This window comes from Drosophila montana, unplaced genomic scaffold (genome assembly GCF_035044405.1).
Source record: "Drosophila montana isolate Dmon_TW-CO22-7 unplaced genomic scaffold, ASM3504440v1 contig_2668_1, whole genome shotgun sequence".
In the NCBI taxonomy this organism is placed as follows: domain Eukaryota; kingdom Metazoa; phylum Arthropoda; class Insecta; order Diptera; family Drosophilidae; genus Drosophila; species Drosophila montana.
In genome coordinates, this window is record NW_026997535.1 from 759,260 (window position 1) to 777,008 (window position 17,749).

At 44.0% G+C, this 17,749-nt stretch overlaps 1 protein-coding gene across 9 annotated transcripts in view; it reads right to left on the reverse strand.

The window, feature by feature from the left end:
• Positions 1-17,749, reverse strand: part of LOC135429554 (serine-rich adhesin for platelets) — a 30,177-nt gene that overhangs the window by 10,113 nt on the left and 2,315 nt on the right. For 5 of the 9 annotated variants that reach the window (XM_064683880.1, XM_064683878.1, XM_064683879.1 and 2 more), the window contains exons 2-7: positions 11,195-11,961; positions 8,673-8,916; positions 8,267-8,518; positions 7,356-7,575; positions 6,346-7,289; positions 4,697-5,642 (exon numbers count right to left, since the gene is read on the reverse strand). In XM_064683880.1, the coding sequence (XP_064539950.1) occupies positions 4,697-5,642; positions 6,346-7,289; positions 7,356-7,575; positions 8,267-8,518; positions 8,673-8,916; positions 11,195-11,749 (3,161 nt within the window). In that variant the 5' untranslated portion in view covers positions 11,750-11,961. Of the gene's footprint in view, positions 1-4,696; positions 5,643-6,345; positions 7,290-7,355; positions 7,576-8,266; positions 8,519-8,672; positions 8,917-9,245; positions 9,983-11,194; positions 11,962-17,749 lie in introns of those variants that run through there. The other 4 variants (XM_064683886.1, XM_064683881.1, XM_064683884.1 and 1 more) reach the window with 4 other exon arrangements.

Sequence of the window (17,749 nt, forward strand, 5' to 3'; positions counted from 1 at the left end):
TTGTAATGGGGTATTTTAAATTTGTCACGCAATGCGTAATGCATAGCAGCAGACGTCGTTGATCCCATTAGGCATATCTATATGTGCAATCAGTATCAAGAGCCGAGTCGATATAGACATGTCCGTCTTTCCGTTACTATGCATAGGCCTTTGTCTGGGTTCAGATCGAAGAACTATATCATATAGTTATCATAGGTTGATTAATCGAATATAACATTCTTGTATGGATAGCTTCTCTGTTTTCCAGGATATCTCAACCCAAACACAATATTTACGAGCTGCCACATGTTCCTTTAATATGAGCAACATCCGACTACTATATCATAAAGCTTCTTATAGAGGAAATGGAAAACTGTTTTTCTGTTTTTCAAGATATTTCAACCAAATCTCAAACACATATCCTCACAGAAGCCGTATCAAATAAAGTCATCGATTTGTATAGAAGCTCTACTAAGCCATAGGGTATTTAATATTTGGCATGCCGCTTTTTTTCGTTTATGGTCATCAAATTCCCGGGAATGCGTCGAAAATGCATTTGCATGTGACACACTTTCCCGCATGGGGATTGTTTTTCCTATTGTCTTCCGATCCGCTGCCTATCAAATTACGCAAATGCAAAGGGCCTGCAGACTGTTTGGGCGGAAATCGGCAGCCACTTTGCCTGGCTGATGGCCAGGCTGATGGCTACCAAAGAGCATTCTGTGGTCGCTTCATCATGTTGAATAATTTATTTATTTATTTATTTATATTTGGTTGGTATTTGTTACAACATTTGCTACTCACACTTTTGAGCCAAACAGTTGCCAGCCCGCAGTTTGTTTTGTTAACTTCTTTTTTGTCTAAACTTTTATTTTTTTAAATAATTTTTTCTGCACAAAATTCACACAAAAAGCATTGACACTTGTGCCTGCGGCGCGTCTTTATATAAACGTTGCCTGTTTTTTAGTGGTTGTTGTTTTTGTTGTTGTTGCCGCTGGTGTCGGCTTTGAATTTGTGGCATGGAAAAGGCAACAGTGCGTATCGACAGCGGCGTCAGCGAGGGCGGTCTATTCGCTCACTGGCTCCTCTCTTTGTTTTTTTTATTTTTATTTTCTATTATAGTTTTTTTAGTTTTAGTTTTTTATTTTATTTTCTGTTGGTCTTTTTGGTTATTAACAACGCAATTAACTTGGCTCTGGGTTGGTCAACTCCCACGCAGCCGAACACTTGCGCAATTCCGCACGTTGATTATCCGCCAGTCTGAGGCAATATTCTGATATTCTTTAATCTAAAGCCGAGCAGTCAACATTTATTGCGTAAAGTTAGCCCACGTAGCCACTCGGCATCGAACCGTTGCGAACGCTTTGAGATCGTGTTTAATACTGAAGTTGGTTCAAGTTGTTTGGCGTCGCGAACGTCAAGGCTGCGCGCTTGTGGGAATGGAACAGCACAGTGGGCCGAGAGTGGCCCAAAAGTGCTTCAAATATATACTATTTAGATGTTTGCTTGGGAGCGTAAAACTGTAAGCTAATATTATCTAACTGCTTCATCTTCTTTGACTCGACAAATTGGGACAGTTAGATCAAATGTGTAATTAAATTAAATAACTATTTGTTTTAAGTTGGGATTTACTTGAAATATTCTGTTATATTTTTAAACATTATTTGGTCTATTGAATTTTGCATTTGAAAACAATACATTCAATAACCTTTTTACCCGATTTCAAGGGGTTCAGGTTATAAAAAAAATGTTTGATCGATAAAAATATTTTTGGTACTTTGAATATAAATAAAAAATATATTAAAAAAGTAATTGCTAATATAATATATAACATGGCTTCTTTTAAAAGTGGTAAAAATCACAGTTTCAAATAAAAAATTTGTGCTTGCAAAAGTGCAAAAGTTCACGAATTGAAACTCGATTTGTGAATCGAACCACCAACAATTTTTGTTAATTGCGCTTGAGAAAAGCTAAACAACATTATTTGTTGTTTATTTGAGAATTCAGCCAAGACTCCTCTCAGATCCACAACTTTTTAATCAATACTTATTATAATTAATTTGTTGACTACTATTCATTATGTTAATTATAACAGTCTTTTAATAGTTTCGAGGAACATATATTTATGTAATCGATTTTGTTTCAGTGTACGCATTCCACGTTTCAATTCCCGAACGTTTCAGCCGCAGCAACAAACAGAGCCAAGAATGTTTTGTATGGGAGTTGTTGTGGTGGTTGTTGTTGTGTTTATTGTTGTGGTTGTTGTGGTGTTTGTTGTTGTAATGGAGCTTTATGTGTGGCTATGCCGTTAGAATAGAAAGCTTTCTGGCATTACCGATAGGCGACTAGTCACAATATAAGGAGATAAATAAAGATCACATTGCACTGGCAGCTGCAATTGGCACTACTTCGGCAGCTGGTTATTCAGCACTTTTTGCCCAATGGCAACACTCTGACTCATGAGTGGCTACACTCGTTGTCGCTGGCCCAAGGTTAGGCCACAAGTGTGGGCCGTCAATATGCTTTGCATATGAATTATGGTTGTTCAAGCGATTAAAAGATTTACAGAGATATTGGCCAGGCGGCAGCTGTGGGTCGACTTGGGCTTGAGCTTGGCCATTTTGCTGGCCAATTTATGGGGACATTCACCACACAATACATTGTGGAAAGGCAATCCCCAGGCGCATGCGTGTAGCCGATGCAGCGATTCAGTCAGTCAGTCGTGGCGGCGGGCAGCGGCATTTTGCAGTTATTTTTCGCTGCTTTTCCAGCTGGCAGCGGCAGGTCGAAACAGGTTCACAATGGGGCAGACAATTGATTTTTCCTTGCCAATGCAATAAAAATGCGCCGCTGCCAGCGCAGAAACAACAACAACAACAACAAGAAAACTTTTTAACTTTGGCTTGGAACCAGAAACAACTTTTCGTTGTCGTTGTCGCTGAGGTTGTCGTGCCGTTGCCGGTTGTTGTTGTTGCTGTCGTTGCCATGACAAAAGAATGCGGCACTCGCCATCTAGTCTCAGTCCAAAGTCAAAATGTTATCTTAACTACGGCCACGATTTGGCCAGGCCGCGGCCAGGCCAGACCAGACCCCGACCAGGCGCAGGCACAGCCACAGCCACATAGTCACAGGCGCTCGCTGGCAAATGCCAAGTGCCGTTGCCTCTTGGCTATGGCTTTGGCTTTGGCAACAGAAACCCCCTCGCCCCGGGACCGCGCCACGTTTCGTGGTCGCCGGCGCTTAGGCATTGCAATTGAGAGCGGCAATTGGTAACACGGCAATGGGAACGACCTTTTGGCCAACTCAAACAACCAACAACCAACAAAAAACAAAAAAAAAAAAACTTTTAAATTTCAACCTGTCCCAATGATGTCTGCCTAATTTTGTGTCTGATTTCAATTTTCAATCCCACCGAGTGAATGCAATTCCAATTCTCTGAGCCGGCAAACTGCTCACAGACTGCATCTTTTAACACTAAAAATGTGTAAGATTTTGAAAATATAAGATGAGAACTTGTATAGACATATATCTGGTAGATCCCAAGAAATATATATACATATATATAGAACTAGCGGATATTCCCCGGCTTTGCCCGTTGCATGTTGTGTTATATTTGAAATATAACTTTTTTATCCGGTTTCCACCCGTGAAAAAATTAAGTCTGCCCCTTCTATCTTGCCATTTCTTGAAATTAAAAAAAGATTCATTTAAAATGATGTTATGCATTTTAGACATGCAACCATAAGGGAAGTTAAGAGGGTTCTATTTAATATCGAAATTATTTAAATATTAACTGAGTTCAATAGAGGAAATATATAATTTAAAAATAACTTTGCAGTTATCTATATTTATAGATATATAGATATTATGCCGTTTAAATATAAGCTGGATGCTTTATAAAATATATTTGTTGTGATATTCTATATATGCCCAAAACGTTCAGATAATAATGATAGAATAGTTTCAAAAATGCAATTATCTATATAATATCGAAAAAAATTTCAGATGAGCCTCATTTATAGTTAAAATTATTTATGGTTAAGTTTCACATACACCAAAAGAAAATTTTCGTATATCCGAAGAGTTATAGATATATTCGATTTGGTCTCAAATATCAAAATAAACCGAAAGTGCTTTATCACTTTTTAATTTTTCGAATATTTATCTTGAAAATTCGATAAATTATATTCTTAGTTAACATTTTTGCTATAATCAAATGATATCAAAACTGATTTATTTTTAAATTACTTTAAAAACTCCCAAAGTCCGTTCCACTTGAGTTGTAGAAAAAATCACAAAGTCTTTCTAGTGTTAAATTGAAGTAAAGAGGGCGGCCGGCCGGCCACAAATATAGAGGGAGAGAGAGCCACAAGGAGAGAAAGGGCGAGAGTGATAAAGGAGGGGGCTTCGTGCCTGATTGATTAGGCAGAAATTGTATTACTTTCAAGTGGCTGGGAGTGGTGCTGGGAACGGGAATGGGAATGGGACTGGGAGTGGGATTGCTGGCCATGTGCCAACCGAGAGCTAATAAAAAGACCAAATCAAAGGAAAAGCCAAAAGCAGGCCGCTGTATTTGGGCATTTGAACATTTGGGCATATTGGCAGGTTGCCCGACAGCAGCCTGACGCAGCTAATTCAATTAGTTGGATAATGGAAAAGGCTTGGGCCAGTTACCAGTTGGGAGAGTGTTCAAGGTGTGGTCTGTAATGGGACTCACCTGATGCGCTCCCGGGGACTGGGTGCGCTGCGTCGCATGCGGGATCGCAGCAGGCTGTTGAGCTCCTTCATGACATCGCTGCCCTTGCACTCCAGCTGGGCGAGCAGCTCCGCCTCGGTCTCGGCCTGATCGGCTTCGAGGTCAGCGCTCAGCTTGTGCAGATCGGAGCCGCTGCGACTGCGCATCAAGGCGGAGCGATCTATGGAGTCGACGCTGCTGTTCATATCAAAGTCCATCATCAGATCGTCGGAGCAGATGGAATCGCAGGGTGACAGTGTGTCCAGTGATTCGGCGCTCTCAAGCACCGCCCGGCGCACCGCGGCCGGCGTCCTCAGGCTGAGCTCTATGGCCTGCTGCAGAGCCGTACGTGCCTTGGACTGGCTCTTGAGCGAGCGCAGCGATCCGGTGGTATGTGTCTCCATCAATGTGGGCGTATCGGTGGCCAGCTCTGGTGCCTCACTGTTGCACAGCAGCGCCGGCTGATCGGCAATCTCGTCATCGATCAGATTACCGCAATCGGAGCCGAGCGAGAGGGAGTGGGAGGCGTGCGTGGGTGTGCCCGGCGAGACGGGACTGTGACTGGCCGGATCGAGCTCCAGCTCCAGCACTGGCGAAATATCATCAATGTCCACGTCATTGTCCTTCTGCTGCAGCTCCGCATTGAGCTTGTGCTTCTTGAGCTTGCCCGCCGCCTCCTCCGACTCCTCGGTGCTGCTGACCAAGCTGTCTGTGGGCGAGGTCTCGTCGTCCAGCAGCAGGCAGCTGCTGCTGGCCAGTGCCAGCTCTGCAAACTTGGATTCATTGAGCGCATTGTTAAAGGAGCGTGGACGCTCGCTGGTCAGGCGCATCACAACCGCCTCACGATTGTCCACAATGTGCATGTTGAGCAAGTGTTCTGGGCCAGCGGTGCTGACGCCGGGCTGGGGTGCCAGTTCCGTCATTGAAGCTGAAGAAAAGTAGAAGGAATTTTTAGTCTGGAGTTCGTACAGCATGTCTTTGGAGTGGGGGTGACCAGGCTTGAGCCTAGCTCAAGGGTTCCATAGAGAGCACTCTTTTTATGCCCTGTACTACCTAGACAATGGGTAAAAGCAAAGTATAATGATTTTATGTAAATGTAGGTAACAGACAGACATGGCTCAAGAGCTCGGATAACAAAGAGACGCTGCCTTTGAGGACACAAGAGTTTAATTTTTGAATGGTAATCAGGGCAAAATCTAACATAATGGTTCTGTAGAGGGAAGCCCTATATATATACCCTATATCACATGATTAAAGAAAGGGTATTATGACTTTGTGAAAAAACTTATAGCAGACAATATGACAGACATGCATCTCCGATCCCATCTGGACGATCTAGACAGGGTCTGTCAGTCTGTCTGTAGAGTAGAACTTTTTCCTTCAATTGATCGATAACTGGCGACGTTTGTCCAAAATCGATAAACATTGAATTTATGCCTCCCCCTTTTGAACATATCTCGCAGACTATAAGAGCTAGAGATGCCTAGAGATATTTGTTATAAAAGCTCCCGTCTAGTATGCACAGATCAAGAGCATTGATCTTATTAACTGGGTACAGGGTATCTTCCAGTGGGATATTCTCGTATGCAGTACTCTCCCCCAACTGTTTAACGATTTTTTCAAATACTTACAAAGTGTGCTGAACTGCATCTCCGTATTGATAAGACTCATGTCATCCAGACCCAGGGACATGTCCTCCTCCTTGTCCTCCAATTTGATGGGCGTTTGTGTGTCGCTGCTGGTGATGCTCATGCTGCTGCAATCCTTGGCCGCCAGAGACTCACCAGCCTGGCAGCGCCAGGACATGGAGGACGATTGGCTGTGGCTCAGCTGTTTGGCACTCTTCTCGGAGGTGGACGAGTCCAAATAGAGTTTCTCCTCGTCCACGCTCTCGCTATCATCAGAGCTGCTGGCTTTGGGCTTGGGCGGCGTCTCTGGAGTCGCGTCCTGATTCGGTCCAGCTGTCGCCTGTCGTCGCTCATAGCTCTCGCGGCTGAGCACTGTATTGGATCGAACGAGTCCGACCAGCGGCAGCGGCGTTGCCTGACTGTTATCCGTGGGCAGCTTGGGCAGCGCTAAGGGCTCCACAAAGGAATTGGATTCACTCGACGGTGGATCGTCTGCGTCGCGCACTTCGAAAGTGTGCCGACCGCTCATCACCATCTGCAGATTACGTGGGCGGCTGCGACTGCGCTTGGAGCTGGATGCACTGCCACCGGAGCTGCTGCCCGAGTCCACGGCCATATCCATGCTGGCTATGCCCGAATCGGCGCTTATCTCGCGGCTGCCCGAGAAGCCGCGACGCGTCGTATTGTTGGTCAACTGCTTGACACTCTTCTGATCCAGCTGCCGGGTGGGCTGTACGTGTATCGATGTCAACGGATGTTGCCGCGAAGTGCTGGCCACCTCCTTGGCTCGTGCGCCCGTCGCATGCGCGGGCACGGGCGACTGTACGCTGCTGCTGGGCGTGGTCGGCGTTGTCGCACTCAGGCTAATGGCCACCGGATACTCCGGACGCGGCAGGCTGACCGTTTGCAGCGTGAACTTGGCAAAACTAGCGGGCGTGGGACGCACTCTGCGAACGAAGGATTGCAATTGGTCAGGTTGTTCGATGTTGGATATACGAGATTCAGTTACTCACATGACATTTGCATGCATGTTTGCCAGATTGTTGTAGTTGTAGCGCGGCCGTGATGCGCCCGTTGCGTTGCCCTCATCCGGAATCTCGCCAAAGAACTGCCGTCGCTGATACTCGATGGTTGTGTTCTGGTTCAGATTGAACGTCAGCGTCTTTGGCTGAGCTATTTTCGGCTCCCCATCAATTGTGCGGCCCGCGTTTGCGCTCTTAGAGCGGCGTTTCACTGCGTTGAAGAGGGGTTGGGTCAGGGGGGAGAGGTGGAACATACATTGAGAGATGTGTCAAAGAGTTGCCTCCATTTGTTATGCCCTTGCAGCGGAGCATTGCAACTTAGGCACGAAATATGCAACGCATAGCTGACAATTTGAATTCTATAAGGCATCTACATATATTCCCGATCTGTCGAAACTATTTTCAGGCACTCTGCATGAACAAGTCTTTTTGTACATACGCTTATATGACTGAGTCGGCTGGATCGGACATCTATATCATTCGAGAGATTGCACGAAGATAATCTGAGTAAGCTCAGAAATTGGAAATAGGCCACTATATCAGATAGTTCTAAAGGGATCGAACCTCTGTCATATCATATCATATTCTACTATATAGTTCTAAAGAGAGGTCGGTCGAACTAAGATTTTTTGTGCTGATAATTTGTCAGTTTTCTATAATTTTCTTAAGCAATATGTCTGGACCTCATATAGATGCAATTGATTTTGATTTGATATAGATTTCTTGATTAAAAGTTGTATGTTTTTCAAGATGTCTTAATGCTGTGTTATCCACATGGATCAATGCTTCGGGAGATGAAAGACTCTTAAGAGTATACATGTATATATGCTATATCTGTGCAAGAGTATTTCAGCTTCGGCTTGCCGAGCAGAGAGATGAACTTTGTTGTTGTTGCCACTTACGATTGCTCACCAGCGCGTTGCCGGTGTTGTTGCCGTTGCCGTTGTTGTTGCTGCTGTTGCAGTTGTTGTTCTGGGCATTTGCGGCCGCTTCGTCGGTGTCTTCGCTGCCGCTTGTGGTTGTTGTGAGGCTTGCGGATGCGGGGCGTGGCACGGCGCCGCGATAGCCAAAACGTTTGCCAGCCGCACCTGTGCGATTGGACGCATTTGTCTTTTGAGCGGCAACGCCCACTTTCTCAAACTGAACGGGAGCAGCTGTGTAGAAAGAGGGGTTGAGGGGGTGATGAGGGGGTGGGTGGCATAGAAATGGAAGTTGAATGTGGCTGGCATGTTGACTTGTTATAAGGCAGCGGCAAATTGGCTCAAATTAAAAAGCCATAACACTTGCCAGGGCGCGCTCATTACTCACCAGCATTGCCATTGTCGTCCTTTGTGTCTGTCTGTGGCACCTCCCCGCTGCCGCCGCTGCCCTCAAGCAGTTTCTTGAACTTTTTGGGCGTACCATTGAGCTTCTTGCGAAAGCCAAAGGACATGGCGGTGCCTTTGGTGTGCGGCTGCTGCTGCTGCTGCTCGCCCAGCTCCAGCTGGGTGCTGCCATTGCCATTGTGGCGTCGGTTCGCCTTGCCGCCGTGCTTCTTGCTCTCCGTTTGGCCCTGTGGGTGGATGGGTTTGTTAGAAAAGCAGGTTAAGCAAGCGATTAAAATGAGTTGAAAAGCAAAAACGGGTCAACAGAGATGAGCAGCACAGACAATGGGGCACAGCCTGCCTGCCTGCTGCCACACAATACAAGACAATCACAAAATGGGGCTGGGTGGGGTTGATTGGGTGGTGGTGCAGTGGTTCAGTGTGCGTCTATGCAAATCTAACTACTCGAATGCATGACTCATGCAGCACAAAGCTGTCCGAACAGATACAAAAGTATCTACAATGTTGTGTAACTACAAAGAGTGTAACTCGCGTGTGTGTGTGGCACAGTCTTTACCATAATGACTGCCTCGACTTCCGCGTCAACTGCTGCGTCCTCCTCGATTGTGGCACGGCTGCGGGAATTGTCTCTCTGCTTTTGCTGCTCCTCTAATTGTGACGCGTTGTCATCGATGATGGCAACGTTTTCTTTGTGCGATTTCTTTATCTGTGGCTGCTGCTGTTGCTGCTGCTGCGGCTGCTGTTGCTGCTCGGTTTCTTCTACCTCGTGTGTGGCTAATGTGACGACGACGAGGTTGTCGCATTCATCCATGTTGCACGTCGGCTGCTGCAGAGGCACTCGCTAATGCCGCGAGTCTCCTGCTGCTGCGTTTTGGCGCTACTTGAATGCTGCTCGGTCGCCGTTTTGATACTTGCCACAAATGCCTGAGTCAATTTTGCCACCAATTGCGAGACGCTTAAACCAATGCTCATTACACGGCCGCAAAGCAAATTACGCCATTTATAATTGCACTTGAGGCAGGTGCACAAATACAGATACACCCTCTCACAGATACACACACACGCACTCACACACTGTGGGTATTTAACACCCACTGCCGTGCGGCAAGTTTTGAAGGTCCTTGAAAAAGTTTTCCTATGCTGCGAATTCTTGTTTTCACAATTGCTGCCACACGCTTTTGCCGCACTGCCACAAAGTTTGCAACATCTTTTTGCAATTAATATTTTATAATTTTCTCTCAACTTTTTGCTGTTTTATTTGTGATTTTTATTTTCTGTTAGTCCAATTTTCTTGAGTTTTTCACTTGTGAAATTGCAGCGCTCGGAAAATTGAATGGCCAAGCTGAAAAATTCTGGCAGGCTCTGGATCTCTCGGTTGAGTGTATGCCTTGTCCGCTGAAGCGGAGCGTGGCCCGATCATGCGCAAAACCACACGAAACAAGTGGCTGCATTAAGCTACAATTAGGGTGGTTTTTTCAGTGTGGCGCCATCTAGTACTCGTGTGTTTTTGCTTAGGGGTTGAATTGAATAATACTGTAAGTGCTAGTGCTGGGCAACGGTTTTTTAAATATCAAGAGGTAAACTAACTCAAAACAGGTGAGCATGCAATAGTCGTGCTTTACTAGAAGATAACCGAAACCTACTTTTGACCTGTCAGATTGATTGTATGATTGACTAACTGATTGACTCACTGATTGACTGACTGATTGAGTGCCTTATTGACTGACTGAAAGATTGAATGACTCGTTGACTGACTAATTGACTGATCAGTTAAGTGACTGACTGATTAACTGAATGACAGTTTGACTGACTGATTGATTGACCAGTTAAGTGACTGACTGATTTTATATTTGACTGATTGATTGGCTGACTGTCTGATTGACTCACTCCTTGAATTATTGATTGACTGATTGATTGGCTGTTTGTCTGATTGGCTAACTGATTAACTCACTTCATCAATTACTTATTGACTGACTGCTTAACTGTCTGATTGACTGACTAGTTGAATGACTGACTGATTATTTGACTCTTTGACTCTTTGACTGATTAACTGACTGATTTACTCACTGATATACTGACTGATTTATAAGAAGAACTGATATGTAAAAACGTACTGTCTGATTGACTAATGACGGATGGGTGATCAACGCACAGCCTTCATTCTCACAGTAATTGGCTGTTATGATGAATATAAGCACCAGGTTCGGCAGAATTATTACAGCAAAGGGAGAAATGATAGTCCAATTTCTATGTAAAAACTCATTAAGGAAGTTATTGGCGATTTAGGGAATTTTTTAGTCGAACATATGAATCTGATTTATACCAGTTCAGCTTAGTATATGTTCTTGTCCTCTGCTTTGCTTTAGTTCGAGAACCTTTCATAAACTTAAGAATGTTCTCAGATTAATGATATTAATCGTCAATATTTGTTCGAATCGAAGAACTGTCCACGGCTTATAAGCGTAAATTGTTATGGCGGATCGATAAAAATTCAGTAGCACTCACCTTATATGGCTCATGAATGGGCTGTTCAAGCGCGCTATCACTATCAGTCAGCTGCCAGGCTGCTGGGCTGCTGATGCCACTCGAGCTGTTATCTGCCGGGAATGGAGTTATGCTTTTCACTTGCTGCTCGTCGAGTGCTTGCGCCAGCTCGTGCAGCAAAAATTCCTGGCAAGTGGCATACGCGTTGCCTGTCAGCGTACTGCCAATAACATTCGCATTCGCATGGCCATCCAAATGATTATAGACAGACTCAATGTGCAGCAGAGCAGCTGTCTTCAGTGCTACAACATCCTCCTGCTGCTCCTTCAGCTGCTGCTGCTCCTTCAGCTGCTGCTGCGGCTGCTCGTGCTCTTGTCTGCGGCTTATGTGGTAATAAAATGTCGGCTCATCTGTTGGGGCTGTTGTTGTGGCTATATATTCATTACTCGCTGTCAGCTGTTGCCATATTTTGTGGGCCTGGGCCAAATCTTGGTGGGACAGGGCAATTGTCAGCACAGATTGATGTTGTGCTCGGGGGCTCGGGCACGTGGACTGCCGGGAGACACACTTGCCCATGGAGTCGACTCCAGATGGAGCATCTGCATTGGCGGTCTTGTGGGCGGTCTTCTCTGCCAATAGCTGGCGTTGACTTTGATTGCAATACGCTCACGTATCCCTTCTGACAGCTAATGCCTAATGCGCTGACTTCCGTCTCTCGATTCGCCTCTGTTTGCGTGTTTGCCAGCTTGTTTGTGGCGCCTCCGCTGCACTTGCCCCAGTTGCAGCGCCTGTCAAAATTAGTCGTAAACGCATGAGTGAGTGGGTTATCATATTAGCTGCTTGGCAGCAGCCAATGCGGCATATTGATATGCTGTGAGCGTAGCTGACATGCGGTTAGCCACTGAGGTGCTGTCTACACTGAGCGAAACTTTTGAGTGTCCTTATCGTGCACTTATATCTAAAGTGAATTCATCAAAAGCAACTTTTCTGGTTTTCATAAAATGCAGAGTAAAAACTAACTATTTCGATAAACCTAGCGGTATTCCACACTGAGCGAAGCTGCTTAAAAATAAATTAGATGGATTTTCAAGAGGTATTTATTTAAACTCAATTTTGAATTGTTTAAGAAAAGCTGCACGAATCAATCGAATATGAAAACTTTAAGCATTTCTTTATTAAAGCTCTTTTTAAGCTTTACAACCCTGTGATAAATATTAAAAATCCCGACTTGCCTTAAAGCTCAAAACTTTTAAGTGTTTCTTAATTAAAGCTCATTTTCAAACTTTATTTCTTTTGCGCTTCTTTTAAAATTGTATTATGTCTAAAACTACTATTAAATTAATATTTATTTTGAGTTCTTATAAATCATATAAATACGTAAAAAAAGAAATATTAAAAAGCAATTCGCATGCGTTGTCTCAGCTTCTCTTGTTTTCCTCTTTGCACAATAAGGTCGATAGCAATGCAAGTTTTAAATGTTTGTATTTCCAATTATATTTGATTTTCTTTAAGAAAATTTTAGAAATCGTTTAATATTCTCTGTTTTAGCTTAAAGCTCACAGATTTTAGCACTTTTCTATTGATGCTCTTATATTAGGGTTATAAATTTACTCGAGCATAGTTTATTGGCAATCTCTAAGCGCAAGTATATAATGTTGTAATCAATTTGAAGCTTTACCAAATTTTTTACAAACATTTTTTGCGAAATGTAAAAGCGCGCACTGCTCCACCCCCGATGGCTCGCAGCCCCGCCCGTCTTTGTCGATGCATTATGCGAGGCAACACGTTTTTTATTAAATTTTATTAGAGTGGCGCATGCACACGGACAGAAGCAGCTCCCAAAAGCACACCACAAGCAGCGGCAACAACACGCACACACACACACACTAACACACACACGCACACACATTGAGCGCGAGGCAAATGCAAGTGGAAGCCTTGGGGAGGTCGCAGCCTGATCCTGGCTGCTAGCTTTATGTCGCATTTGCCGCATAACAAAATTTACACCCACAGCGGTCGCTGGGGGTGGAGTTGGGTTGGGTGGTAGGGGAGTGTGTATTCCTGCTGCTGTTGCAGTGTTTATGCCTGCTTATGTCGTTTGGCTTACTCACATTTGCCACGCGGCTTTGTGCTGCATAAATTTCAGCGGCACACGCCCCTTTGCTGCTCGACTTGCCCCACCCCCCTTCGCAACTGTGCTACGTGTGGCCCTTTGTATTAAGTGCCAAGTTTTTATTTGCCGCGTACTATTCAACATAATGAGGCAATTCTGTAGTTGGTTCTTTGTTGTGTGGCGCCGCGCTTTGCACTCAGTTGTTGCATTTGCAGTTGCAGTTGCAGTTGCAGTTGCAATTTAAGCGGCCGCGCTTTAATGCCGCACTTTGTATGCGAGCAAATCCTTGAGTTCCGATTGGGCCGCATATGTAAATTGAGCATCGCAGTAATTATGCGCATAAATAAGGCGAAAGCGTGCCTCCAACTTGCAACATCAACCTGCAACTTGGGCGCTGGCTTAATCGACGTGGATGCGACAGATAACAACAGGCCGGGCCGGCCCTGGCCTGGCAGGACGTGTGGCACGTAGCTCATGCATAAGCATAACAATGCCCATTACCATTACCATTACCATTACCATTCGGATGCTTGTGCACCAAATCGATGTGGCATGCAACAGCTGCACGCTTACAATTTTGGGCCAACAGCCAACAGACGCCGCCATGCATTTTAAAATTGTGGCCTAAATGAACGGCGACTAGAATGCGACTACTTGCCACGTGGCCAGCTGCAGTAAATGCCACAATGCCACAAAAGGACTTTAGCTGTCGGCCAAAGTTCTGCTCTGATTAAAATACGCGGCCAACAGTTGCTGACAGTTTTAATACAAAGGCGTCAAAATAAAAGTTGCCAAAGATGGACGCCAACTTTTTGCATTTCGCATGCAAATTGACAACAACAACAACAACGCGAACAACAACTACAGTAAATACTCATTGCAGCTGAAATGCGCTCAAGGTGGCAGCCCGCGGCCAGGCCAAATAGCGGGACCCGTCCGACCCGGCGTTGCGTGGTTAAAAGCAATTGCATTTTGGTAATTGAACAAGTCAACGCTTAATTATTGTACTACACTGAAAGGCAACCATAACTGTCTGGCTGCCTGCCACAAAATGGGGCGCGGCAAAAGGGTTGAGGCTGAGGCTTGCGGCAACAGTCGAACGAAATTCTCATTTATTCAAGCGCACGCGAAACGGCCGGTAAGCGGGGAGGGCGGGTGGTGTGGGTGTTGGGGACGAAAAGTACATTTCCATGGCGTGGAAAATGTGCAAAAATGAGCAATTGCTTTTGTAAACGTTTGTTGTTCCTTTTTATAGTTGTTTGCTGAAGTTGTTGTTGCTGTTGTTGCTGATGGGCCGCACATGTTGTGGTACTTGCTGCAGTCATAATACCCAATATCTGGCCGCTAAAGGGTATATCACAAGTGTGTGCGGGTGCATATGGAAATGCGAACAAGGTAGAGTGGTTCAATTCAAGTGACAATGGAGGACCACGCGGCGCGTTTAAACTGATCATAGCGCAACATTTGGCTAGCTAATCTATGCTAAGGCATTTTTAGTAAATATGTGCAGAGAAATTACTTGAAGTTCTAAAGTGACCATGGAGGACATTTGCTGTAACTGACTTAGAAGGGTAGATAACAAGAAAGGAAGTAGGCATGCTAAATGTGAGGCATAAAGTCAGAGTTCTAGATCATCAAAATAAAAGATAATAATCAAAACTATAAAAGAGGCCATGGAGAACGTACATAAAATATTTTATAATACAGGAAACAAAAAAAGACAACTTTTTTAAGTAACCATGGAGGAGATGCAAAAATGTAAAAAATATCCCAGTGTATGTGACAATGGAGAATTTATAAATATATTCAATATAATAGTTATGATTGAGACCATGAATGACGTCTTCCAAAACTGACTATGGATAGTAGATAACAAGTCAGTAAGTTAGCCAGTTGTGTTTGGCGCATTAAGGCAGAGTCAAAGGAGGACGTGTATAAGTGTTTTATACATTGCATCAAATTAATAGGATGCACCTAAAAAAATATGAAAAATGTTTGATGAAATGAGCACACACAAAAGCTGTAAAAAATATCACAGCTTAAGTGAACATGGAGAATTTATAAAAAGCTCTAGAGTTCAATAAAAGGGTGCCAGAGAAAAGTGTGCGGATATTAAATTGAACAAACAGTTCTCCATGGTCACTTAAACAATTTCCAAGATATTTCCAAAGAAAGAGTCAAGAGAAGCTAGCAAAAAAAATTATAAAAAACTTAAACAGCTTCTACAGGATATCTACAAGTCCATCAGCTTGATGTGCTGCTCTTCTTCTGCTGTCTGTTTGCGCTTGATGCGTTTTAATTGACGGCTCATTTTGGCCCGGTGCACACACACACGCACACGCACACAGACACATTTCAAGCCACAATTCCGCAAATGTATTGCTTAAAGCAATTGCTTCGGCGGCTTTAAATTTTTCTCCTCTCTTTTTTGCCTAGTTAAAAACTGATCTATTTCCGTTATTGGGAAAGTTTCAGTATAAATGGCGGCTGGTCCAAAGCCTCAATGAATATATTTCTTGGCACACACACAGACACAAGCACACACAGCATAAACAACAACAAAGTCGGACACTTGATAGGTTTTTGTGCCGCTTTGGGATTGTTGTGCTGTCCCTCCCCCCACCTCCGCCTCCGTCGCACAAAGCAACGCCCTCGCGCACTATTGGCCATAAATCAATTTTTCAAAAATGACACTGGGAAATGGAAAAAGTAAGCTCAAAGCTGTGCGAATATTGAAAGCTACCGAACGCGCCGCTCTCATATCATCCACTGCACGCGCCCGCTTCCGCACCCGTGCCCGCGCCCGCCCCCTTCTCCTGCCTCCATGGGCAGCCAATAGACGCCATATAAAAGCCGCTGCTCATATGGGCGTGTGCACATACATGCACAGAGCTCTGATAAACTCATCGCATAAAAAATGTATATTTTTACTTGCATTTTGTGTGCTTCTTCTTTCTGTATTTCCTTTTTTTGGCCAGCAAATCTTTGCAGCTGGCGTTGAAAAGTTTTGTCGACGGGTTTGTCATCATAAATTTTAATATTTCCTACTCTTTTTCTTTTTGGTTTGTTTTTTGTTTATTCGGACTCTGTATCTGACGCAACACAGGCAGCACAGGCAAAGGATGCAGAGCTTCGCCTGGAAACGTGAAAATGAGCACGTTAATAGCAAAAAGCAGCTGCAGCTCAGGCCAAAGGCAATGCCAGCGGCAAAGTAGTTGCCGGCGCACGAGGCGTATGCGCAATGCAGCTGCAGGAGCAGAATCTGAAACAGAAACCGAAACCGAAACCGAAACTGGAACAGCCAAGTGGCTAAAACTGCATCCAAATGCCGTGAGATGAATGCATGCTGATGAGTGCTGTGCGAACTGTGGGAATATGAATGAGCACAGTCGAGCGAATTGAATGCTATTGATAGTCCAATGAATCATCCTAATGTGCTGTGTGTGTGCGCGTGTGTGTGCGCGTGTGTGTGTGGCTCTTGATATATGCTGCACACATCAATTTGTATAGAAATTGAAAAAATTGTTTGCCAAGAACTAAGTTTGGGTATACAAAGAAATTACTTTTACTTTTACTTTTTAAGCAAACAGCTTTACGAAATGTGAGCTGCAGATGCATTTCTCGTTGTTAAATAACATTCAGATCTTCATAACTGGCAGAACTTTGTCAAAACTTTGCACGAGTCTTTAAAAGTCTGGCAACATTATTCTTGGTGAAAATTCATGTAAAATGATACCCTCAAATATCCTATATAGACATAGGTCAATATTTCCAACACCCATATCTTGGCCAAATCTAATCCGATTTTCACGAGGCTTGGCTCTTTTTTTGTGGTTTGGCTTCTAGATCAATCTGGCATCTAATTCTGGCAACATTATTCCTCTTCAAAATTTATGTAAAAATGGTACAATCAAATATCCTATACATGCATTCATATTAAGACTTACGATGAAAGCATGAAAAAAAACCTGTAGAACTTACTGGATTTCATGAGAATTGCATAGAGAGGCAAAAGTTTATTTTAATTTGCAACACAGTGGGACATCAGGTTGCTTTGACTTTTGCACATACAACCAATACACACATACTTACACACCCACACGAACTCACCCACCCACACACACACACACACAGACCGCCGTCTTTTGAATACACGCTAAACTCAAATTCATATTTATACATTTATTTATTTGTTGTTTTTTTTTTGTGGCAAAACAGAAAATAGCTCCAAACGATGTGACAACAAATTTTGAAGCCTGTTCAAATAAATACTTGTCATATTTTTGTTCGACTTAAGACTTGCAGTTATTTAAGGCATTTCGAAGGTTTTGCATATCTTTGAATTGGAAACGTCTGGCTTGCAGCACTGACAATTTGGCAACTGACTTGAAATGAATTCATTTAGTCGAATGCACTTAATAACATGTTGCCAGTCGATAATTGACATTCGACTGTCAACTGAA